Source organism: Molothrus ater, chromosome 7 (assembly GCF_012460135.2).
Source record: "Molothrus ater isolate BHLD 08-10-18 breed brown headed cowbird chromosome 7, BPBGC_Mater_1.1, whole genome shotgun sequence".
Lineage (NCBI taxonomy): Eukaryota > Metazoa > Chordata > Aves > Passeriformes > Icteridae > Molothrus > Molothrus ater.
In genome coordinates this window covers 31,916,426-31,942,100 of record NC_050484.2, presented here as the reverse complement: position 1 = coordinate 31,942,100, position 25,675 = coordinate 31,916,426, and the positions used below count along the sequence as shown (strand labels likewise).

Below are 25,675 nucleotides of genomic sequence, written 5' to 3'. Positions count from 1 at the left end.
ACAGTACAAAATGCTGCAAAATAAACAACTGTAGGACAGGAAATGAAGAACTCTAATCGATACCGCAAAAGGGATTAGTTAGTCAAATGTGAAAATTCAAAACTAGAATTTAAATCAGGACTGCTAACTCTTTCTTGCCCTGCACAAAATAAACAATCTATAGATTCACCAGCTGCATCCAGCTTTGATTTCTGTCATTTCAAAGCGGGCACCTGCAGCCAGCCCTGGCTCCGAACTGCAGCATTGCTTCAAGCAAGCACCCAGCTGGAGGGAAACACCTGCATTTGCACTATTGCTCATCCTCTCAAAACTACCAGACCTACTTGTAGCTAACTAATAAACAGCTATTTATAAACAGGTTGATTGGGCAAGAGCTCAGAACTGCTACCAGGATAAGCACTGGGAAGCCACGTTTGCTGGCCAAATAGAACAAAAGTGCATTTTGATTTGGCTCCATGCTCGTTAGCTGGCCACCTCACAGTCCAACATGTTTATTTATATGCAGATAAATATCTTCAAGGTGGGTGCCAAGAGAATGGTGCCAGACTCTTTTCGGTGGTGCCCAGCAGCAGGACAAGGAGCACTGGCCATGAACTAAAAAAGAGAGTTTCATGTGCAGACAAGGAAGAACTTTATGTTGAGGGTGGCAGAATACTGGAACAGCTGCCCAGAGGGGTTGTGGAGTCTCCCTCTCTGGAGACATCCCAAACCCACCTGGACACCTTCCAGGTAACCCTGCATTGGCGGGGGGATTGGACTGAGTGATATCAAGAGATTCCTTTCAACCCAAACAATTCTGTGATTCTCTGATGGTACCTCTGGCCACAATGTGATGGACTGTGGAGCAGGGCGAGCGAGAACCAAATCCACCCCGCCTCAGCCCTGCCCAGCCCAGCAGCATTCGCCTCAGCATCATCAGCGCGGGATTGGCAGCACCGACACTCGCCGGGATAGCGGCAGCTCCCTGAAGGGCGGGCTCTGAGGGGAACAGCCCCGCTGGCAGGGCAGGGCCAGCTCTGAGGGGAGCGGCCCCGCTGGTAGGGCAGGGCAGGCTCTGAGGGGAGCGGCCCCGCTGGTAGGGCAGGGCCGGCTCTGAGGGGAGCGGCCCCGCTGGCAGGGCAGGGCAGGGCCAGCTCTGAGGGGAGCGGCCCCGCTGGCAGGGCAGGGCCGGCTCTGAGGGGAACGCGGCCCCGCCCTCAGCCCGCCCTGAGGGCACCGCGGGCAGCGCGCGCCGCGGGAGGCGGGCAGCGCGTGCCGGGGGCAGCTCTCGCGATACGCTCTGGCGGCGCCGGGCGGGGCAGGGGCAGGCGCGGCGCTCTCGCGAGAGCCGGGCGCGCGGAAGCGGCGTGGCGTGTGCGGGGCTGTGTCGTGAGGGACCCTGAGGGACCGTGAGGGCCGTACCGGCAGCCGCAGGATGCCGAGCGCCGCCGGCCGCGGGCAGGGCCAGGACCGCCGCCCGGAGAACGAGGACTCGTCGGCGGCTGATGTGGGTCTCCGCAGGGAACGCGGCGGGCGCGCTGTTGAGGCTCCCCGGGGTGGGGGGGCTGGGCCCAGGCCGGGTTTGGCCGAGCCCGGGGGCACAGCTGCATTTGGCTTTACCCTGCCTGTCCCCCCAGTCCCCACCTCTCCGGGCCCAGCCTGTGATTCCCTGAAGAGGTCTGATCCCCCCAGAAACACCTGGGCTGCTCCTCCCCAGCCCGAGGTTTCTGCAGGGGCTCCTGCTGGCCTGGCAGGTGCTTCTGCCTTGTACGTGAAGATCACAGAGCATGTGCTGAAAAACTGTAGGCCCGTGCTTCTTCAAAAAGAGCAAAGTACTAACAACGAGCATCAGTTCATTTTGTTATAAAGTAATTTGTGCTTATTGTTGCATCAGCAATAACGAATTCCAAGTATTGGTGGCTTTCCTGAAGTTACAAATATGCCACAATTCATCAAAAGCAGACAAGCAAAGACCCTCCCCAAATAAAGTGTTTAGCAGGAACTTTGGTTCATGTATTGAATAGAATAAAATAAATAAACCAAGGGGTTTTATTTGGAAATGAATGGGAAACCAGAATTGTGATGTTTTGACGAAAATTGCCTTCCTCTATGCCTTACCTGGTGGATTTTGTTAACAGTTCAGCTCCTCTGGCCTGTGACAATTCAGTGTGCCTGATTATGGGAAGGAATATTTAATCTCTCTAACGTAGGACTCAAATATTTTTTGAGGAGTAGGCTCTTTGTAGAGATAATCACACTAACTTTCTGTGTAACAAGCAATGATTGTCATGCATGGTTGTTGTTGCTGGAATTATTTTTTTCATCAGGGCACAATTATTTTCTCTCCCTTGTGTATCTCTTATGAGTCCAAAATGCATTTCTTTTTAATATTATTGCTAATTATTTTGTGTTCCCTCAGTTAATTCTGTGATGATGTTGTTCAGTTTTTTTGTGTGTGCTTCTTTGATATATGTTTCTCACCTCCATTCCAGGATTATGCTAAGGAAAGATATGGAGTGTCATCAATGATACAATCCCAAGAGAAACCAGGTCAGTTGAAAAATAAAAAAGCTTTTGCAAGAGAGAGGGTGGGAAAAAAGGAAAAAAGAAGTTACCTACCAAATATCTTCAGTACTTCCTTGAGAAATCATTTACCAAACTTTTTCATTCAAACCCCACTGCATTTTCCCCCTTTATTGGGATACATTTGGCATTTGTGAGACACTTGCATTGGGAGTGCCATGTCCAGTTCTGGGCTCTCCAGTGCCAGGAAGGCATTAACATTTCAGAGCCAGTCCAGTGGAGAGCTACCAGGGGACTGGAGCACCGCTTCTCAGGGAGCTGGGCTTCTTCAGCCTGGAGAACAGGAAGCTGTGGGATGATCTCACAGTTTAAATCTACTTAATGGGAGGGTGTAGGAAAGATAAGGCCAGGCTTTGAAGGTGTGTGGTATTTGGCCTGGAGGTCATGGACACAAGTTGGAGCAGGAAATTGAGATTGGAGGGAAAAAAAAAATCATGAGTGTGGTTGAATATTGGAGCTCAATTCTGGATTAAGAGGAATCTCAGTTTTTGCCCTTGCCTGGACCGTGCCTTAAACGGTTTGTCAGTTTTGTGTCTGTCCATCACTGCAGACTATTTTTAAAATCATAAAATTATTGTTAATTATAATGTACTGAGTGCTGAGATGTCAGGCTTTTTCTGCATTTGGAGTAGGTTCTGCTGTGACTTATTACAGCAGAGTATACTCTCTGAGTATGATGTGTCTGCTTATGCAGCCTTCCATTTCTCCTGTATATGGGCACAAAATCCATTAATATTGGATATTAATATTTATGGGTTTTATCAGTCATACCACTCTGAATTCAGGAAATCCTGATTTTCTCCTGATGGGGAATTGGGATTCAGGAAAACTTAGTGACTAGAGAACAATCTCCCAGGCCAATGTCCCAAGGAATATTAATCTTTGGATTAAATTCAGTGCATGAAACAGTAATGAGGGAAAGGAACAGACTGGCTTCTTGTAACTTCCTCATAGTAGAATGTAGACCAGTAACATCATCTTTGATTAGATGATTTTTCTTTCTCCTTTGAGTGATTGTTTTGGTTGATGTCCTTTTAGGAGGGGAAATGCAGAATATATGCAGGGAAGAGAAGCAGTCACAAGAGCACTCATAGGCTGAAAACAATTGAAGGGGAGTTTTATATTAGGAATGTAACAGGGCAAGCGAATCAGCAGAGTGCATTAGCAGTGATTGTTGAATAGAACCCATTCTAGCTGCCAGAGAAAGGGAGCTGGAGTTGAAATCACATTGGAAGCAGCCCAGCTCTGTGTTTCCTCTCCTGGATTTGCATCCCAGAGCAAACAACTGTGTGCGGGACCTGAGCTGGCAGATCAAGCCCTGCTTTCATGGAGAAATGCCAACTGTCTCATATTCAAAAGAAACACTCAAAAGTACTGGAGAAAGAAGTATGTTGAGAAGGAAAATGGTGAAAGCTATAAGAAGTCATATGAAAAAGGCTGAGTGTCATATTTAGGTGTGTTGTCCCCTTGACCTTTCATCCGTGTTTAAAAAAACTCAGGGTATGGACAATGTTGAGTGAGTTTTCCATTTGGCTTAAAATGCAATCCACAGCACTCCTGCTGTTCTGTAGTTTTAGAAAGTGGTTATCCAGAACACCAAAATTAGGTAATGATAAAGAACAAAATGTGTATAACAAACAAGCTGAAGATCAGCCTAGTCTCTTTCTTGAGACTAATGCACTTTTATTTACAGGTTCAGTAGTTCCTGCCAGGGAGAGCTCTTGCCAAAGGGCTCACAGGAGGGTGAGATATTGTCATCAGTAGCTCCCCAAAGTGTTCTACTTGCCTTGGGTGTCTTGGAGGAGCTGCTGCTTTAGGACAGGGAGCGGTGGAGAAGCACAGATAGGCATGTTCCCATCTATCTGAAGTGTATTCATTTGTTTCTGAAGTCTGAGTGAAGTCTCTGGAGTCTGCCTGCCATTCCTAAATCAGAGTAGCCCATGGTGATGTGAGGTGTGCAGCCTGCACGAGCTCTGGTGAGCAGAGCCAGCACAGCACAGCCCAGCCCTGGCAGGCGGCTCAGAGGGGGCTGCAGGAGTGCTGCTCTTCTGCTCACTGCAGTTGCTGCACTGTCCTGGAACCTGCACTGGCTGGACTGGGTACTCCCACGGCTTACAGTGATCAGAACAAGTTATTCTTCTTTCCAAGGAGTAAGCTTATTGTCTTTTTGCCATGCTGCTGGATTCTTGTTCCTCTGCAGGCAAATTGAAACTTTTATCAGGTTCACAACTTTGTTTCTCCACCTTGCTCTGTTGAGCTCGCACACACCAGTGCCTTCTTTCTTGGCCCACTTAAGTCTTTCTTCTACTTATGTTGGTTGCCCTGGCTATCTGATGTTCTTCCCTCCTGTCATATCAGGTCTTTAAGTCCTTCCTGCTAGCTTGAGGCTATGATTGCTAGTAAAACTCCATTTTTTGGCCATTCCTTTTTTCTCCCTTCAGACCCATTATCTCACATCCCCTCCCTGGAAACTGCTTTCATCTAATACTGCTTTTGATTTTCAGGTTTTTATGTCAAACTTGCCTTCTCTTTTTCAAATTTTTCCAGTACTTTGAAGATGCTGGCACTACACAGAGGCAGCACAAATATTGATCATAGTGTTCTAAATTCCATGATGCAGGATAAATTATCTTAGTAAACAGGTTGATGTGACAGGCAGGGAATGGGGTCTGGAGGTGAAAAAGTGTTTGTTTTATGTATCCCACACAGTTTTTTTTTTTTACTTTTATCGTCTCCTCCTATGTTTAGAAGAGGTTGGAGTTCTGAGAGAAAAAGAAGAGATTGGGCTATACATTAAGGGAAAAAAGAACTGGATTTGGGAAGTGTCAGAGGAGGGAAGCAAAATGACATAGTTGCTACATCCAGCTCATTGCAGGTGGAGCACAGTGACAGGAACAGAGGCAATGGGCACAATGAACATCAGGAGGTTGTTTTGTCTTGTGAGGGTGACCAGGGATTGGTACAGGTTGCCCAGGAAGAGTTTCCCTTGAGAATACTAAAAAACCATCAGAACTTTATCTTGGACAGCTGGCTCTATGCCACCCTGCTTGTGCATGGCATTGGGTGGGAGGATTTCCAGAGACTCCTCCCAGCCTCATCTCTTTTGTGGTTATGTGATCTGCTGTTGGAAGAAAGGGCTTTATGATGTCACCTCGTGGATATTGCTTGTTACCCTTTTTATGAATGTGAAATAGTTTTTAATAGTTAATACCATATAACAATTCTAGTGTTAAATATGTCTTCTTTACCCTTGGTGAAATATGAACTGTTAGGTGTCCAAAAGACTTAAAAAAATATTTATCTAATGCAGATGGTTCATGAAACCCTGAGGATCCATGAAAGGTGTAACACCTCCTTCTGTCTTTATGCTTCTGCCTAGAAAATTTTATAACTTTGTAACAATACAGTTTCAAGTTGACGGAGGTAATTTTAACTGTCTGAATGAATCAAACTCTTAGAAATACGAAGGTTGTGGATTGTGATGGTTGCATATTTCCTATAGTACTACACAAAGTTTGAATATCAGATATTGCTGGCAAATGGTGAAGTCTTTATTCCCATTTCTCCCTTCCCCAGCAGACCCACACACACTCACACATACACACTTTATGAATATATTTGAGTCAATTTCCTGTCACATTTCTCTGTGCACTTCCATTCTGTTCTGGATTTGATATGTGTGTGTGAAGAAAGAACTGCATTGCCCTGACACAAGCTAATAAAAGTTTTCAATCCCCTAAAATCTCCAGTGCAGAGTAATAGGCTTGCAGGGCAAGCTGTGACTGGTATTTAGAGACAGAAGGAAGGAGTCCAGAGCAGCAGATGGTAATCTGGAGCAGGCAGAAGTTGTTGGGTTTTTTTTTCAAAACTTTAGAAAAGTTCTGTCAGGAAAAGTCTACAGTGTGTCTTAGCAAATTTAATGTTATTTTGAAACAAGGGAGAAGTTTGTGAGGAAAGAATCATGCAAGGAATACCAGCATGCAGCCAGCATATTGCTAGGATGTAACAGTTGTGTACAATTTTTGAAGTCCCGATTTATTTAAAAATATTTTCTTTATGACTTTTTCTTCCCTTTGCTATCCAAAATCTGTGCTTTCCAAGCCATGCAATTCCTGTTGTTATCTAGCTTTGCAGCTACATTGGATTTGAAGGGTTCTTCTGATCAAGTCTTGGCTCTGACAGTTATGGTAGTGCTTGATCAGGTGGTTAAAAAGATTTTCTTAAAATGGATGTTATCCATTTTATACAGTAATACTCCTGTTGTTCCAAAATGCTGTTGTGCTAATCAAAATAAGTATTTTTAAATTTATAGTGTACATTTACTTGTGGTTTCTTTCTGTTCTTTATTTTAAATAATAGTTATTTTACAGTTATATTCATCCTACTTATGTAAGATAGATACAGAGAGTAGTCATGTCCCCTCTGACCCTTTGTTTTGCTGGGTTCACTGTGCAGCTTTGACCCTGCCCAGTGCAGCAGGGCACACATCCCTTAGGCAGCAGAAGTTCAGACTAATAAGTGCAGGTAGTACAGTGAGGTCCTATCAAAACCAGTTAAGTCATGCTGGGTTCTGCCATCCGTGAACTACAGTGAGTCTTGCTGTTGGTAAAGTGCAGGTTGACCCTGCTGTGTAAGCCAAAAGTGAACAATTGAAAGCTCCTGCATCAAGTACAAGTCACTAAGAAAGGAAATGGGATTTTGTGTGTTTTCAGTAAGTCAGTTATGCTGTTGATACAAAAACCAGTGTTTTGGATTTATTTTCAGTTTTATCAATAGCAATGATAGAAAGTGCATTTGGAGTTTGAAGTGAAGAACTGTTTTAAGATGTGGTTTTTTTCTGTAATTCAGATCGAATTTTGGTTCGCATCAAAGACTTGACGGTGGAGAAGGCTGATAAAGAGGTTTGGGTTCGTGGCAGAATTCACACCAGCAGAGCTAAAGGTGAGAGGCCTCCGGGGTTTTGGGTTTATTTCCTCTTTTCATTAGTATAACCTTAATGTTTATTTTGGTTTCATGACCTGTTGCTTATGTCTTGCATTCAAGAAAACTTTGCCACCTGGTTACTCAGGGTTGCTTCAGTGTTACTTTGACTGGTTCTTTTCTCTTTTTCCACCTCTCTTTTTCCTAAGAGGGAAGAGAAGATTTTGGTTTTAGCTGTCTAGAAATCAATTATTGTAGTTAAAGTGATTTTTTTTTTTTACTGTATTGCTAAATAATCTATGGAGAATTGTGAATAATAGTAATTTTAAAATGTCATCATTCTCCTTAAGGTGTTAATTGTTGTGAGATAAAACCCTTCTAAGCTTCTACAGTAAAACATACCTGTATTGTAAATGTATCTGTTGTCAGACAGGTCATATTTCTTTTGCTGCACATGTATATTTTCACCACACCTTTTCTTTGACAGGAAACAAAAATCTGTTAAAATTTCAGAGTTCTTACTTTCGATTACCTGTATCTAATTATATCAGTTTGGTCTCCAAATAAGAAGCATCATCTTTCTTTAGCAAGACAAAGGGGAAACCCTTTTGTGGATTCTCAGCAGTGTGGGCTGTCACCCTTGGCTGTCTGACAGCCATGTTTCTTCCCTGGAATCAGAAGTTCCCTCTGGAGACCAGGTTGCCATATGCAAACTTCAATAAGCTTTGGCCTTTGCAGTTGACATCAGATGCTGACAACTGTTGTGCTGGTTTCATTTATGTTTGGCAGCTCTGTAGATATAAATAATTTGTCTTTCCAAGAATTGAAAAAAAAAAAAAGCATGAAGGAATTATCTTCACAAATGAAACTTAACAGTAGTCATAAAATTGGGAATGATGCAAATTAGGGGCTAGAATCCAGTACAGAATATCACCAGAGATACCAGATTAATTTCTCTTTTTGAGAATTCATTTTCTTAAAACATGCCCCTCTTAATGAGTGTCTGTGCTGCAGTCAGTTAAAATAAGGAACTGCATTAAAATACATACACATGGTGCACATTTTAATTTGTATTAGAATCTTTAAACTTAAGGAGTCCTCTGTGATTTCCTCAGTAATTTTGTAATGGAAATCTCTCAGTTAATTAAAGACGTTGTCAGTTCCAAAAGATGTGAAGCCTTGGTCATTACATCATGAAGTTGTTCAGACAGAAGCCACTCTGTCTGATTTAAATGTTACTGTTGTTACTATCAGTATATAAATTAGAGTATCCTTATGGCTTTTTTTTTTTTCAATTGTAGGAAGAGTTCAGGTTATTAACAGAATTCAGAATATTAACAGCAGGTATCTGTGCAGACCTTGAAAGCAATGCAGAGTTCTGTGGTTGTTGATTGCTCTCCGTGATACATTGATATGTGGGATCTTGTATGATGGATACATTTACATCAAACACAGTAAGATCTCTGTAACAGGGCAATATGAACTTGAAAGAAGCTGTTGTAATCCTTCACTTTTGTTTTTGATGAAACAACAGTGCTTATTTTCAAAACTCTTTAACACAACCTGGAGAATGAAAGCAAAAGGAATTGATCATGGGCATGAATGATCTGAATTTATTGATAGTGTCTCTTGTTTCCTCTTGGTCTGACAACACAGAACAATTCTGACATTCAGGGAGTGCTGCTAGGGAATGCCATATGCTTGTTTACTTAAGCTTTGGGGAAAGAATCTTACAAGAAAAGCAAATGTTTAAGAGTAAAAAGTAATATTAGCCTTTCCCACACACAACATGGCACTATTCCTACCACTGTGGAAAGGAAAGCCTTGCAGGAAACAGGAAAATCTTTCACAAAAGCAAGCTTTAGTTTTTCTCAGAAACTTGAATTTGACTCCTAAATAACCAGTGTAGCCTTTATTTAACCCTGTCTGGTTCTGACCAATAAACCAAAAAGAATTAATGGGAACAACTGCAGATTCCAGCTGTCTCCTATAGCAAGTCACTCGTAGACTGATGAAAATTAACTGAAGGATGTGTAAAGAATGGGGTGCTGGGAATTTCTGTGGGTTGTACTAAAATTAAAGTGCACAGGGCCCTGTGGTTTGTATCATAGATTGAATAAATGTTATTTCTGGCCTTATTTTAAAGCCAGCCTAATCTACTGATCACATTTATCATTGAAAAGCCCTTGGGAATTTGGTCTGGGTTTGGCCAGGCAGCTGGGGCTTGTGCAGAATGTTAGACCTGAAAATAGACTTTGGGTTATTAATCCAAAGGTCTATGAAATGTCTGAAAATAAGAATTCCACCAAGAGCAACTTAAATATTGGGCCAGATTTTATAATAAACCATGTAAAGTCTTCTCTTTGCTGGCAAATGTATGTAACCATCATTTAATTTATATAACCAACACTTTTTTACTCTTTGTACATGTTACTTCCTTATATCCTTTTCTTTCATAAGGTCTTGTGTGGTTTGGTACTTTCATCCAACACAGATGGTGGATTACTGCTTGGTTGATGTGCTTATTTTTGATGGAATTCTCTTATTTGTTCAGTGCCTGAACATTCTATTCAGATGTCAGATACTTTTAACCAAATTTCTTTTAAAACTTTTTGTCTTTTAAGCATTCTTGTGAGACATGGTATTTTTTTTAGTAGGAACTTAGTTTACTGTTGAAAGTGAGTAAATTTGGTGCTATACTTTTTACCTAAACACCACATAAGTATTTTGAAACACACAGAGAAGATCCATTGTCCAAATGTTTCCTTACTCAAATGCTTCCTTTTTTGCATCTCTTGATCTGGAAAGACTTCTAAGCATGAGCTAGATTTGATTATGGCTGGTCTTTTTGATATTGTATTTTGAATGCCTTCAGCTCTCTCAGGAGAAGTTCTCTTCCCTCTTTTAATCTTTGTGGCTGGGATATTTTAACCAGTCCTGTGAGTGAGGTCCGTTTGATCACTTATCTTCTGTGTGATTAGAAGTGGTTGCCTTCTGTAAAACATCCTCTTGCTTCATGGAAACAGCTCCTGTTACTCATGGCAAAGACATTTGAGTCCTTTTATAATGCAGATATTCATCAGACTTCCAGTGCTTGGGATTCAGTACAACCACCAGACTTTTGGATGAGGATCTGAGCAAGCTGGGTCTTGGTGAAGATGTCCCTGCTTGCTGCAAGGGATTGGACTGATGGTCCTTACAGGTCCCTTCCAAGCCAATCTATTCTGGTAGCAGGTCCTTTCATTATTTCCCTGTCTTACAGTTGAGTTACATCGTAGCTGTCTTCAGCTGTGCATCTTTTTCTTGAACAATGCTGAAACTTTGATCGTATTTTGCTAAATTGTTTGTGACTAAAATCATGAGACAAATACTATCTCCTAGGAAATACTGTATCCAACCACACTCTAAGAAACACTGAGATGTCAGAGATGTGAGATATGACTCCCTTATCTAAAGAAACTCAGCATATCATGTTGTACTTTCTTTGTTGACTTGCTGGATCTGAAACACAGCCTGTATTTTTCTAATTTGACTCTGTTATTTAATGTTTGCCTGCAAGAAATCTGTGCATCTGTATCATATTGGATATTGCAGCCTCTGGAACACAGAGATAGTTGTACTCTGTTTTCTGATAATATGTAATTAATCTTGTTGCGTTTTTGTTGTGGACAAAATTAGTTATTTCCAATAAATAGAATGAATATTTAATAATATTTTGTACTAGTTACGTATGTTTGCTTTTATTTCCATGAGATTGTATTCAAGGGTTCTGCATTTATTTTCTGATACTCTTGAATTACTGGTACCAGTGCCTTTATCAGATATTGATACAGCAGTGAAACGTTTGTTGTTAATTTCTCTCTAGGAAGAAGCATTTAAAATCAACGTATTTCCTTAAAACTAAGTTAAGTAATAAATTATTATTAGAGATGTGAGAAGAAGTATGAAATGATTGTAACTGTCAGTTAAACAGATTAGAAAGATCTTTGTTGACTTGGAAATACCCATTTTAAAAGTCAACAAAATGCACTATGTTCTTTGTACATTATTATTAATTCCTATTAACTTCTTTTCCCCTAAGCTGTTCATGAATAAATTGCTCTTACAGGAATTTTTAATTGGGTCTTTTAAGTTCTTGTCATTCACTAGAATCAATACTCCTTTTGTTCCCCTTCGTTCTGAATGTGTGGTGTATTATAGAATGAACATTGTTAGTTTAGTCCTTGTGGTGCAAAATAAAGCCCATTTCTCTCAGAGCAGCTTTGTAAACTCTACAGCTTTGATTTGAGAAGATGAGAAAAAGCCTCTTTAAAAATAGTTTAGACTTGAAGTAGTTGTGAGCAAAGAAACAAGGAAAAGTACGATGTATTTCTTGCAGTTGAAGGAAAAGTTACTTTAAAAGTTATGATTTGTTGTTTTTCTCTTGTCTAAATATTCTTTATCTTGGAAGGCTTATGGTTATTTTTAGAAACTGACCATTCAAATGTTTATAGATGTAAGGCACAATTATTTAATTTATCTCAGTGTTTGTGTTTGTGTGTTTGTGTGTACATGCACAGCTGAGGAGTTTGAAGCAGCTTTTTGGAGGGGGGCAGCAATGAATGAGAGAGAGAGACACACAGTCTTAAAAGCTCAGTTTATATTTAAGCAATAAAGAGTTTTTTCTCATTCACAAAGACCTCGAGTAGCTTGTCCTTAATACACCTGTGTTGTTTCCCTTTGTATTTAGGGAAGCAGTGCTTCTTAGTCCTGCGTCAGCAGCAGTTTAATATCCAGGCTCTTGTGGCTGTGGGACAGCATGCAAGCAAGCAGATGGTAAAGTTTGCTGCCAAGTAAGTAAGCAATTATATCCTGTTGTCAGAGTAAACAATGGTGGGAACCAGGACTCCCAGGGGTTGGGACCATTTTCACACATTAACATCAATGCTTCGTTTGTTTTAAAATGTAGTTATTTAAATTGTCAGCTCTCTATTGCGTTGAATACATTATACTGACAAAAGATAAAGTAGAGAACAGGCTTGAAATTCATTCTGAACTGCTGAAGCAGCATTCTCTCGCCATAGACAACCTACATTTTCTTCCAAGCTGGCTAACAAAAAGTCTGGCAAGCTGAGCTTGGTGGGACACTTCATTTGGTGTGTGGTGGTGCTCTGTGTCCGCACATGTTCAGCATTTTTCTTCTACCAGACATATAGTGTAGCAATACATTTTGTATTAGAACTGATGTGAAGAAGTCCCACATTGAGAGTGGCTTACTGAGTTGAAGAAATTAAAAGTAGCTTCTGTGCACTGGGTTAGTCTTAGCTACACCTTATTTTTGGCACTAAAATTTTAATTTAAAAAAATTGGTGGGGTAATAGTTAGACTTGCCAATTGAAAAAAATTGTTGCAGCAATTTAAATTCACTTATTTGGTTTGTTTTCTTCCTAAAGATAAAAAATTACCTTTCCCTTCTGTTTTCTTCAAGATTGTGCTTTCAGATTGTCCTGTAATAAATATGTTTGTGTGACAAATGTGTTTTATAGTAGAGCTTTAATCATGTCTATCTACTTGTTCACAAATAGAAATGTAGATCAGTTCTGTGCAGTTTATTGCAGAATATGTTTAGCATGTGGCACTTGAGTTGCTTCTGTGGAGTTCTTGGCACTACCCTCATGCCTGGAAAGGGAGCCCCCACTAATTAGCTGCAAAAGTGCTACAGCCTTCAACCTTCAATATGTCAGGGAGGGGAAAGATTCATTATAGTAGAGACGTCCAGAAGCCAAGTTAAGAAGGTTGGGATAATGCTTCTGCTGATGGGCTTCAAGGCAACAGGAAAACAGAACCAGCAGTGTTTGTTGTTTGGCGGTGCTCAGTGCTGGCAGTGCCAGTGTGAAACATGCTGTTCACAGGTGTTTATGAGCCAAAGTGAAGTGTTCTGTTTCTTCGTGAAATGATTTGTTCTCTCAGCGCTTGGAATCTCCGAAAAGAATTAAGTGTATAATGTACTTGTTCCCTAATTCATCTCCCTCAAAACTCCCAACAGTCTGCCTGTGCTTCCTCGAGAAACTTGTGCTACAGAACAGTGGAACAACTTTTACAGTTGTGATGCACACTCTATTCTCCAGTTCTCTCCCAGTATCTCTCCTTTTCAGTTTTCTTTGTGGTTCTTCCCTGCACAGCTGAATTTCTTACACTTCATGATTGGTAGATCTTTGTGGTTAGGAGCTCATGAGAGGGAAGCTGGTCTTTCCTCTATTTTTCCATATGCTTACTGCCACTTATAAACCTTCTGTGGTGGTTTTTTGTGATTCAATGATCTTTTTTTACTCAATTAGTTTTCTGCCAGTTAGTGATTTAAATTAGCTGATGGAGGTCAAGAGCTAACAAGGAATGGTGGTGGAAGAGGGTATCTGGAAACAGTAGAGGGTAAAGCTCCTTACTTTTCTGGCAGCAGTGAGCTGTTAAATCAGGCAGAACCTCATCCTTAGGTTCTTCCCAAGTCCCTGTCATTTTCCCTCTTGATGAGACAGGCTTGAATTCCTCAGAGTAGCCAGAGTGATGATGTTTGTACTGTGTTTTGACTTTTCCTTCTACTCCTTTTTTGGGATAACATTTGCTAGCCAAATCCTGGCACTTCAGCCTCACTTATCTGTAGCATTCATGTTTCCCTTATTACTTGTGCTTCTGAATGGTTACATGTTCATCATCATGTTTTCTGGGTGGTGTAACTCTGGTACAGCCTTCTGGATTTTCTTTTGGGAGTTTGCTTTTGGTTTTTCTAACACCATTACTGCAGTCAACTTCTCAGGATTCCTACCCACCAACAAACTTATTTTATTAATATCTTGCCATGCTCTCACTTTTTCCATCTCCTACAATTCTGTCTGCTGCTGGCACTGCAGCTGCCTCTTGTCCTTCAGAGGCTGCTGCTGTTCCCTGCTGGTGAGTGCACGTGGGGTCACTGTGTCAGCAGCACCTGAAGCAGAGCCCCAGTACGTGCCTGTCCTCAGTCACTTCCCTGCTGCCTTTCACCTGCTCTGGAGTGATCCCATTATTTCTAGCAGATGAGGCTGGGCTTAGATGTCTAAAAATAACTATCCTGTTTCCCTGCCTTTCTCAGTGTCTTTTTTTATCATCTCATTTCCTACATGTTAAATGAGGAAATACACATTTATTGAAGAAAACATTTAACTCAAATATCTTAAATTTCAATTCAATTTTTAAGTGTTTTCACTGTATATTTATAGTATATAAACTATGTTTCCCATGTGCTATTTTTGCATACTTTCATACTGTGTCCACAACTTTGTTTAAAATAGTTTGTAAAATTCTGGATCTTGACTTTTTTATTTTAGTTTATTAAATAATGAGCATTTTTTGGTACAAATTTTCATAAATTATAAACAAACCAGTTCCTCTTTTAGATATTGGCACATGGAAACCAAGAACTTTCATAACGTTCTGTGGTCAGCAGCATTCATGCAGTAATTACCACAATTATCATTACAATGTGAGTTTTTAGTGAAAGATACTTTATAGTGGTTCAACTTAGGTTTACAAAGAAATTTCTGTGAGTTTAACCATGGAAAGTTTCAAGCTGAACTTCCAAAACATAGCACAGAGCCAGTCGAGATTCTGGATTGGCAGCTGTGGAATTGTTCTTCTGTCTTTTATCAGAAAAAGCAATTCAGCCCAGTCCTGCAAGGGATGCTGCATAAGAGAAACAGTTAATTGTCTCTTCTAGACAGCAGAGGTGCCAGTTGGTAATTTATCTTAATAATTCATCAACCTCTTTTTTTCCATCAAGCATGAGGTGTGGCTGGTTTTGGTTTTCTTTCTCCTTTTCTATCTCAGCATTGAGCCTTTCCTGCCACCCCTCTGCCAGAGCCACGTGAGCTGATAGAGCAGTTGGGAGAGGTGGCTAACAGATTCTAATTTAGCCGCTCAAAAAATTTGCCCTTGCACAGGAAGTAACTTGATGGCTCTTTAGTAGACTGGAGAGTAAAAAGGCAGGAAAGAGATTAAAATGAAGCGGGGGAAATTATTAACTTGTATGAAAATAATTCACAATTTAGAAAAATATATGTAGGTTCTTTTGCTAGATAAATTGGTAATGCTAGGAAGACTGCTGGATAGTGCAGAATGTTTTCTTTATCCATTTCTGTTTAATTCTTATATCAGGAGACTGGAAGAAAATGTCCAATTGCTGCTAAGTTTGCTGGTGACACAAAAATTGGACTGGTAAACAGGCACTCAGGAGTGTGTAGTAACCAGGGCTCATTTAGAATAACCACTTCAATGCTCTTCAGTGTGAATTTGTACCTCTGTGATTGTTTGGTCAGATTTTGTGGGTGTTCAGGATTAATAAATAGAAAAGTGCAGAGAGAAGTGTGAGATTGTGATAGATAACTGACTTGACAGGAGCCCATGCAGTTCTCTGACCTCTAGAAAATAGCATTAATGTAATATGTGCCTGGTTTTAGGCAATTCCAGAATATTTTGTCCACTTTTGTTGTCTTTGTATCTGAATACATGTTAGATTGGAAAAGGCTGATGGTGAAGCTGCAAGAAGAAATGATACATGGTCTGGCAAATCTGCCTTCTGTGAGTCTAAAGAAAACTCTGTTCTATCCTGGAGCAATTAGTGAGTGATTTAAATCCCAGTCTGGTGCTGCTATGCAAGGCTTTCTGCCAGTGGGGAATTCTTTACAGTGCAGATACAAAGGTATGACAGGATGCAGTGAACAGAGGATGAAATTAGAGGAATTTAGAAAGGAAATAAAGTGTAGTTTTTTAGTGAAAATTACTAAAAATTCATTGTGGATTTTGTTACTTAAAACTTTTAAGAGCAGGTTGACTTCTTTTTTCCCCAAAAGATATGCAGGTTCAGCCAAGTGTTAGAATGCTGGTAGAGGAAACCAATCATTACATTTTTAGAATGAACAGAATAAGAACAGGTGTTTACCTGGCCTTTTTGTATACAAGGTCAGATAATTTCCTTTCAGGGAGCTTCATGCATATTTGCTGTATTTGTGCAGACAGGATTACAGTTGCTCATGTTGAGTACAAAATGTTTATACTCTTAACTACTTCAAAATGCACTCGTTTTTTGAAAATAAATCAGTGCCTTCACTTTCACTGGCGTTCAGGTGAAGGATCATTGATTATTAGGTATTAAGAGAATTATTTCATATTTTAAATTTATTAATATAATTTGTGCAGTCTGCTTACAGAAAGATGTTGAATAAAAACAACAAAATGCCAGAATAAGTATAGATGGTATAGAAGAAGTAAACATTTTCTATTTAAAATCTGTAAATAACCAAGTTTCTTCCTATTCTTTGGGCTTTTGACCAAGAAAATGTTGATTGTCATTCACTTTGGGAGGCCAGCATAGGGTTCAGCTTGCAACACGAAGCTGTTGATGAAAGATGTTGTTATAAAGACTGCAAGAATGCAATCCTGTGGTTAAAAGAGAAAGTCTTGGCTAATAGACATGCAGCTAATTAAGAGGGACATAAGGCATCTAGTGGACACTTTAGAAATTATAGTCTTGATTTTTTTTTTTTGAACATTACAAAATACAAAATAGTTTCCTATACAGAGAATTTTTTTATTGTTGGACTTCATGAGTCTATATAGGTAGATACTTTCTTTATGGATTTAACAATGTCAAGATGTCATATGTCTTTTCTTAATGCTTTATGCATCCTACTTTAGTTTCTAGTCCCTGGTAGTATTAATTACAGATATAAATGTTGTTGTCCTTAATGGAAATGGTGCTACTTTGGCATGTTTTTCTGCTTCTTGTTCACTTTTGTTGATGTTTGGGGGTTTTTTTGTTACCCAGGGGAATTTTACCAAAAATCACCTAGATGACTTATTCCTGCTGCTGTGGAGAATGTTTTGCTGTGGTTCTGGCATTTTATTCAAACATCCAGTTCCTTGTTGTAACTTGAACTGAAAATGCCATTTCAGTAGCATCCTTGGAATGATCTGTTGGGATCAAAGCAGCACCTTCCAAGTTGCTGTAGTTCATGTTTGATGCAGTGTTATGGACCTCAGACACTTGCAGCTCTAGGTCTTGCTGAGCAGAGTTCAAACAGAGCTCAAAACACAAGCTTTTGTTTTCATACTGGATTAAATGTGGAGTTTAAATGAGGAAAAGCACATTTTTTAATCAGCAAACTAAAGTTTAGAGGAGATGATGGATGTTTATAAATACAAAGATGGTCACATGCAGTAGGACCCTTCCTAGTCCTTTTGTGTACCTAGGCAATTACTTGAATATTTGGTTACAGGGACCTACACAGTTAGGAACTCAGTTGAAATACATCTTAAAATTGTGGCAAATGTAATGACTAATATGGAACTGTAACATACTTACAGTTTTAAATATGTTCCAGATCAGGAAACATGTTTTAATTGCAACTCCAGTGTAGAAATGGAGAAAAAGCTCAATTTATCCTATGTGCAAAGTTTTAAAGTTATGCAAGTTTGCAAAGCGACATTGCAGTTACAGTGATGTAAGAGTCAGTTTCTTCCTGTATTTTTAACCTGCTCCCATTTTGCATGTCTTGAATTCCTTGCATGTTCTGATCAGAGCTCTGTACAGACTGCACTGACCGTTCTCATCCATGGGATCACCAATCGAATTAGGAGCCCTTACAGCACATTTATATTTAACTCTTTTTTTTCACAGCACAGAGAATTTCCTTCAGTAAATTTAAAATATTATTTGCTGTTATAACTGAGAAGGCTTTTATTCAGCAGATTAGAATCTGGTATTTTCAGTGAAGACAGTGCTATTCATGTCACTAGTAGTGTTTTCTGGACATTTGCCAAAATGTTGACATTGAAAAGGAAGCAGGAAAAACAGAAAACTTTTTAGGGAAAAAAAGTTCACATAAGAGTAAAACTTTAATTCTTTTAAACATTCATGCATTTGAAAAGCAAAGGGAATTTATAGTTACACTTAATACTGGTTTAGCATCATATATTCTCGTAGATGATGGCAGTCTCTTGCATCCAAAGCACTGTATTGGTTCCACAGTCTGTATGAGGAGTTTCAAACAGAATCATTTGTAATAGAAAGTACTTGGAAGCACTTGGTGTCATTTCAATTATCCTTTCTCATATTTGTTGCCTCTGCTAAACTGATGGAAATGGAGGCTCACCCATAACTAAATGGATTCTTATTTAAAGCCTGCTCTCAGCCTCTGCATTGGACAAATTTAGTTGTGATTTGAACAACTGTAGTTCTTCTAAAGTGTAAATGTACCAGAAGAACACGGTGTTCATGAGTTTAATGCAGTACATGGAATTACCTAATGGTTAAGCAAGTCAAGCATATGAAGCACCCTTGTCTGTATTAACTTCAGAGCAGCTAATAAGTTCTATCACCTGAAAGTATTATATATAAAAAAAAGGGTAATCAGCTAAAATACTCAAATTTGGCGTTTTATATTTTAGTTAATTGGAATTTACTTACAGTGCCACTGGTAGGTTTTGGGTACTTGATGCTTGAATTTTCCCATTGTTACTTTAATATCAGATTTTTAAGATTTTATTCAAGATTTTTATTCAACTCTGCCAGCCTTGCAGAGTTGAGAGTTGTTAATGGCTCTTTGGTTTGCTGCTTTTAGCAGTGGCCAGCTTGTGTGATGACATCCTCACTCACCTCTTATTGTTTGCAGTTAAATTGTGGGCCTGATGCTTTCCTGCTGTCTAAGGGCTTAGGTGGTCAAGTGATGTATGTAAAGTGCTTTTCAGCTTTCTCAAGAAGGACTCACAAGTGAAAGATTAATTGTAACATCAGTTTTCCTAAAAAGGAAAGTAATATTTTTAATATTTGGCTTCTTGTAAGCTAGCAGAGAGACAGAGTGAAAATATATTTCCAGTGAGGGTGAGATTATCTGTAGAAAAGTGCTGGTTTAAACTCCAGTACTTTAAATGTGTAAATAAAAACTGCTCATACAAATTCTTTTCTCACCTCTGACTCTTGAGGCTTTTGTTATTGTTTGCTTATAGCACACATACTTTATATCATATCTTTGGAAGACTTTCAGGACGGTGTGTGGTGTTCTAATGTACTATTAGTGACAGGGGAGCAGTTAGGATGTCCCCTGTCACAGAGAAATGACTTGGGAGCATCTTGCATCTTTCAGTAACAAGTCATGTAGTTTAAACAAGCTGAACTAGTTTTGATTTTCCCTTTCAGTCCTAGGACTTCCCCTCAGTTTGTTGTTCTGCTGGTGAAGACACATCTTGCAGATAATTGCATCAGCTGACACATGGAAGAGTGTCTGTGGCCTAGAAAAAGAGCTCTGCCACTTGTCAGTTTATGTATAAACAACACACAGAGAATGGGCGAGCACTGAGCTCAATCATAATCTTTCCTCTCAAGTCTTCCATCCCAGTTTGAATTCATTGTGACTGGGGATATTTCAGCAAACTCCTTTATCAATCAGTTATTAGATATAAAAGTAATTTCAGACCCTTGACTGTTCTGTTGTTCAGCAGTCCATACAGTGCATGAGTGGTGCTCAGTGCTGAGGCTGCTGCAGTGTGCAGTGGAACTTACTGAGCCTCCTGTCCTCTCTTCATTGCCAGCATCACCAAAGAGAGCATTGTGGACATCCAAGGCGTTGTGAGGAAAGCGTATCAGAAAGTCGGAGGTTGTACTCAGCAGGACGTTGAGCTTCACGTTCAAAGGGTAAATTTTTGAGCAAATGGAGCACTGGTTAATTGTTTGATAGATTATCTGTTGAGACTGTCTGCCTGCCTACATACATAAACTTTGTCAGTAAGGAATTCCATGTCAGTGAAATACACTGCTTTAAACTACAAATTTCAGTGCTTTATATGTAAAAATGAAACACTTCTGGTTTTAAGATACTTGGAGTTTATATTTCCCTGTTTTTATCTGCCATTTGAATTACAGTATTAAGTAAAATAAAGTATCTCTCTAGAACATTTTGGCTAGAAATTTGATTCAGTTAAGAATCAAAAGCTAGAAATCGATCTAGTTTTTGATTCTTAACTGCAGTGGATTCTGGAATAAAAAGTCTGCTTCTTTTTAAGTGCAAGGCAGGAGTTTCTTCTTTATCAGAGTTACAATCTTCCCCTCAGTACAATGGACTGCGATACATAATTCTCACAGAAATAAACTCTCAGTGGCTTAACAGTATGGAAACTTTTGAAATCTAAAGTTCCTGGAGCTTGTGCTGTAGGGCTGGAGGAAGTGTAACTTTATAATTTGTTTAAATAGAAAGCATATTTAAACCTTTATGTAATATCCTTTTCTTCTAAAGGTTTTTAACCAAACTGTATGCCTACAATACAGCTGAAACCCAGTCGCCCCAGGACTGGAGCACAATGGCTATTATAGCAGTGAGGTAAATCTTAGCTAACAGCACTGAGGAAAATCTGCAGATTTTGAAGAAACATGTTTTAATATTTGTGCAGATTATTCCATGCTTGATTTTTCTGAAAGAACATCAAATTCACTGCTCCTCTAGGAGCAATACTAGACCATAAAGCACAGCAAGGTGGTTTTCAATCTCTGATTGTATTTTAGTTATCTCATAAATTTTTGTATCTGAAATAGCTCTTTCAGCCGTATTCAGATGATAAGTAAATGATACATTAACAAGGAGAAGAACGGGATGATCTTGCTGGAATCAGAAACTAAAACTGGTACATTCAGAGCTGGCATTCATGCCAAAAGGCTTGTCCTTCAGGCTGTATGAACTTGCTCAATTTGATGCTTCTCAGAAGAAAAAAAGATACTTCAAATCTAAGGGAAAGCAAGAACTAAGCACTTCAGTATTGTCATGAGAATGCACAATGTATTTCAAGTACTGGAATAAAATCACAGCCTTAGAGCCAGTAGCCTATGCAAACACTGTTTCAAGTCTCTGCTAGAAATACCCTTTTGTAAATCACACCTCCTTTTGAGCAGAGCCTCATGCTATTTCTGTTCTCTCTCAATTTCAGATCTATGTGATCAGTTCAGCTGAACCCCGGCTGCCCTTACAGCTGGATGATGCTGTTCGACCAGAAGTGGAAGGGGAGGAGGTGAAAACTTTGCATCCTCAAATGCTTTTTATTGTCTTTGTAGCTGAACAAAAGCACGAAACCCAAGCAACTTCCTTAATGCGGTGATTCTGGGGGTTTGATAGGTTTGCATTTTACTTCCTTTGTGCCATCCAGAACTGTGTTCAACATCTCTATAGCTTTGATGTCTGCTGAACTGCAGTAGAAGGTCAAAACCAGAGGCTTCCCATCTTGTATGTGTGTCTGATGCATCCTCATAGTTGGTTCTGCCTGTGACCTCTGGGAGAAGTTACACCTTGAACTTTTCTGTGCTGCCAGTTTGCGCTGTGTTCTTTCTAGAATGATCTAGATGTTCAGCTGAACATAGAAATAACCCTTTGCTTTTAGCCAGAGGGTGTTTTTCTCCCATTGATTTTGGTTTTTTGAAGTTTTGGTTTTGTTTATTTTTTGGATGTGTGTGTATTCACTATGTGCTTTTGTGCGACTGTTTAGGATGGAAGAGCTACTGTAAACCAAGATACAAGACTGGACAACAGAATCATTGATCTAAGGGTAAGGAACATGCAGTGCTGCAGGCTTGCCTGCAAGTGTTTATTCTTCATATTTCTAATCCACAAAGCAGTAAAAGTCCTGGATTTGATGGAATTGTATTGTTGGCCAGAAGAAAAACAAACAATGTGTTTTTGTGGTTTTGTGTGGTATTGTAAAAGCACAGGATTTTTGAATCCTAAATGTTCGCCTTTACTGACATTAATTAAAGAGCATATATTGGTAGTTCAAAGGCAAACACTGATGATTTGACATGTGGCTGTGTACATCTGGCTGTTTAGCTGCAAAAATCAAAGATGACTGAATAGGGACAATTTAGAGACAACATTTTTTCTCAGATGTAGTTTTTGTTATCCAAAACCTGTAAAGAGCTTGGTTTTGAGGTATAAGATGGACGTTCTGAGTTTTAACAGGCAGTTAAGGTGCTGTAATGTGTGCCTTGCCAGAGAAATTGTACCAGGCCATGATACCAATCTCATTCTCTTTGTTGTTTCCACATTCATGTATTTTCCTATTTTTTCCTGAAACACCTTTCTTTATCCAGGTCATAGAGACTCAACCTGTGAATTCACAGACCTTCCATATATTTACCATTTCTAATCAGCAGCAAAATACTCTCTACTAAATTATTTACAGAACTTAATTCTTTTTTATTAAACAGCAGCTAACACTTAAGTGTGTAACTAATTTAAACATTACTGACTTGAGGCATCTTGGCCTTTTCCTAGGCTTTTTAGCCATTTTAGGCTCTCCACAATAACATTTTAATCAACATTGAATGAAGACTATACTTAGCTGATTTTTTTTTTGATACCTAGTACTGCCTTCAGAGTTCTTGATAATGGCATTTTCTTAGTAAATCGATCTTTGCACCTGAGAAATGAAACAAAAGAGTCATTTACTGGAAAATTTGGAAAAGTTCTGGCACTGAGAGACTTACAGCTTTTCAACAGCTGATGTTCTTATTTCAGCAACTAAAACTACTTGTGTCAATTGTTTTACTTTACAATTGTATCAAAGTTAATTGCCTTTCACTTGACCTTATGGACCATACTGAGTAACTTCAGTCTGTGGTTACTTTTCAGGGTACTTAGTATCTCATCATATTGGTCTCTTAATCTGTCTTAAATTAGGCCTTTAATGAAAAGAATTCTATACTAATGATTGAAAGTGAAAATCATTTGAAGGATCATCAGCTTATGGTAGTGCTATGACAGTGTACTGAAAGGGAGAAATCTGGGATGCTTGAACTGCAGGCTTTACTTGAACATCTGGTGATGAATAGAAATAACCAACAGCACTCCAGAGAAACCTAAGAAAATCCATTATATTGAAGAAACAACTGTATAATAAACTGAAAGGAGTCATGAGGCCCAAAGAGAACAGAGAAATTATACAAAGGGAAATAGCATTTAAAAATGCTGAGTGAAAATGGCTTGGAGGTAACCTTGACTGTAATGCAGTTGAGGGCATCTGCAGAGCAAAGCCTAAGAAGGTAAATAGTAATGGAAAAAGAAGGAAGACTCATGCCAGAATGAACACAAGAGATGGAATGGAAAGGGCTGGACTAAGGGTCTGCCCCTGTACACATCCAGTAGTTCAGCATGACCATCCCAATACTTCTGAAATATCTTTGTCAGTACAGCAGTAGGGCATTAGTTGTCAGTATTCTGCCTGGAGAGTGCAACTGCTGACATAAGTGGATGTTGCTGTAACCTCTTCTGTGTCCCAACCTCTGTTGGGACACCTTTTCTTCAGCAATGTCTGGCACCTTGTTTTGAGCTCTGAACCTTAACTCTGTGTTAAGAAGCTGGTTTTCTCCTTAGCTTCAGCAGCTGCTGCACTGTGGTGCTAAGCACCTGTTTCATGCTGAACAGCAATTCAGGTTAGCTTTTCACAGAATTGATGGCAGGATGGAATGCCAGATCTCAGTACTGCAGCGTCTGTGTCTCATCCTCTGCATACACCTGTGGCTGGCTGTGATCTGGCCACAGCTTGCCCATGATTAGGCTTGGGTATCTGTCTTGGCCTTCCTCCTGTGCGCAGGAAAAGTTTCTGTCTCAGACTGTGTCACATTTCTGTGTGTCTTTTCTGTTGCACCTTTCATTATGTGTTTCAGAACAAAAGCAGATTCTAAATATGATATTTTAATCTGTTTTTTTAAAGAGAATGCTGAATAAGCAGAAAAGATATTTAATGAAGAAAGGGGAAATTTCAGTGAGAACACACGCATTTATATATATATATATATATATATGTGCATCCTAAGCACTGTGTGTAATGGAATCACAAGAGTAGGAATACAAAGAAACCCAGAAAGTAGTAATTGATTTTCAGTGATTTGGTTCCGTAGATTGGAGCTACTGGATTACAAATGGGGCTTCAAAGAGCCTTTAGTGTTTCAAATGCATTGCATAAGTAGGGATGTCCTAAGAAGGATTGCAAACATGATGTGTTATCTGAAACCATTGTTCCCACAGCTGTTCCTTCTAGGAAAACCATATCATGGGCAACAGGGAAAAATTTTAACAGAATAGTTCTAATGGAGATGCTGTGATGTCTGTTCCCACAAGTGTGGGAAGAAGTCCAGCCACAGCTAAATGTATCATCTTGTTCTGGTTTCCTCAGTGTCCCAGTTTTTTAAGGAAGACAGAAGTCACTGGACATCAAAAATAGGGACGCTGTTATTTTGAGAAAGATTTACCAAACTAAATGCATAGATCTTGGTTAGGCTCAGACTAAAAAAAGTTGTTTGTATGCAACTAAAATAATTTTGTCCATTTAAACACAGTATTTAAAGCAGTTAAGTAATTAGCTATTTTTAAATAGTGATTAACAAAGGAGTTAACTGGATAGGGCCAAGTCATGATGAAGTGGAGCTGGGAAACTCAGTTATTACATGAATGAAAAAACCTGGATTTCTGAAAATAGCATCACTCCATCCAGCTATAATGTATGCCAAGGAAGGCTTGATTATCATGCAATACAAGGAGTGTAATTAATAATAAGGAAATTACATTAATGGAGATGAAAGATGCAAAGTATGTTGCAAAGATTGCAAGACTTCCACTCACATGTACATGTGGAAATAGACCGAGTATTGCAGTGAATCATTACCAATCTTGCATTTTGTTTGCTGACAAAGATCTCTCAAAAGTGTTTCATAGTTTAGTTTTTTTAAGATTGGGGGTGGGAAGTACTTAAATGACAAGATGCCAAGCTACTACTGTAGTTGTTACTGTGAGGTGTGGAGAGAAAATTGTGATTATTTAGGGCTAAGGGGCTTTGAAAATAATTTCCAAAGAATGTTTACTGGGGAAGAATGAACCTATTCCTAGTGGGTTAACTCATAAAATACAGATCACACCCTTGGAGCAGAAAAGTTGGGGTTTTAGAGAAAATAGAGCTGGTAAGAAGAAAAGTCCTTATATGGACTAGATTTTCTTTCACATAACCATGGGTGACTGTGAGGAAACTACTGTTGACCCAACTATCTATTTTTCACAATGGCTTAATGAAAGTCAAACCACTTGATCATAGGGATGTTTGATTTACCATTCACTTACCACAAGAGTTAAAAAGCGCAAAGTACAGAGAGCACTGA

At 39.4% G+C, this 25,675-nt stretch overlaps 1 protein-coding gene across 1 annotated transcript in view; it reads left to right on the top strand.

Moving 5' to 3' along the window:
* Nucleotides 1-1,345: 1,345 nt before the first annotated feature.
* DARS1 (aspartyl-tRNA synthetase 1) overlaps nucleotides 1,346-25,675 on the top strand; it is a 36,592-nt gene continuing 12,262 nt past the window's right edge. Inside the window, exons 1-7 of the mRNA XM_036386766.2 lie at nucleotides 1,346-1,486; nucleotides 2,472-2,529; nucleotides 7,411-7,503; nucleotides 12,212-12,314; nucleotides 20,077-20,179; nucleotides 21,463-21,543; nucleotides 22,015-22,074. Of these exons, the coding sequence (XP_036242659.1) occupies nucleotides 1,415-1,486; nucleotides 2,472-2,529; nucleotides 7,411-7,503; nucleotides 12,212-12,314; nucleotides 20,077-20,179; nucleotides 21,463-21,543; nucleotides 22,015-22,074 (570 nt within the window). The 5' untranslated portion in view covers nucleotides 1,346-1,414. The remainder of the gene's footprint in view (nucleotides 1,487-2,471; nucleotides 2,530-7,410; nucleotides 7,504-12,211; nucleotides 12,315-20,076; nucleotides 20,180-21,462; nucleotides 21,544-22,014; nucleotides 22,075-25,675) is intronic.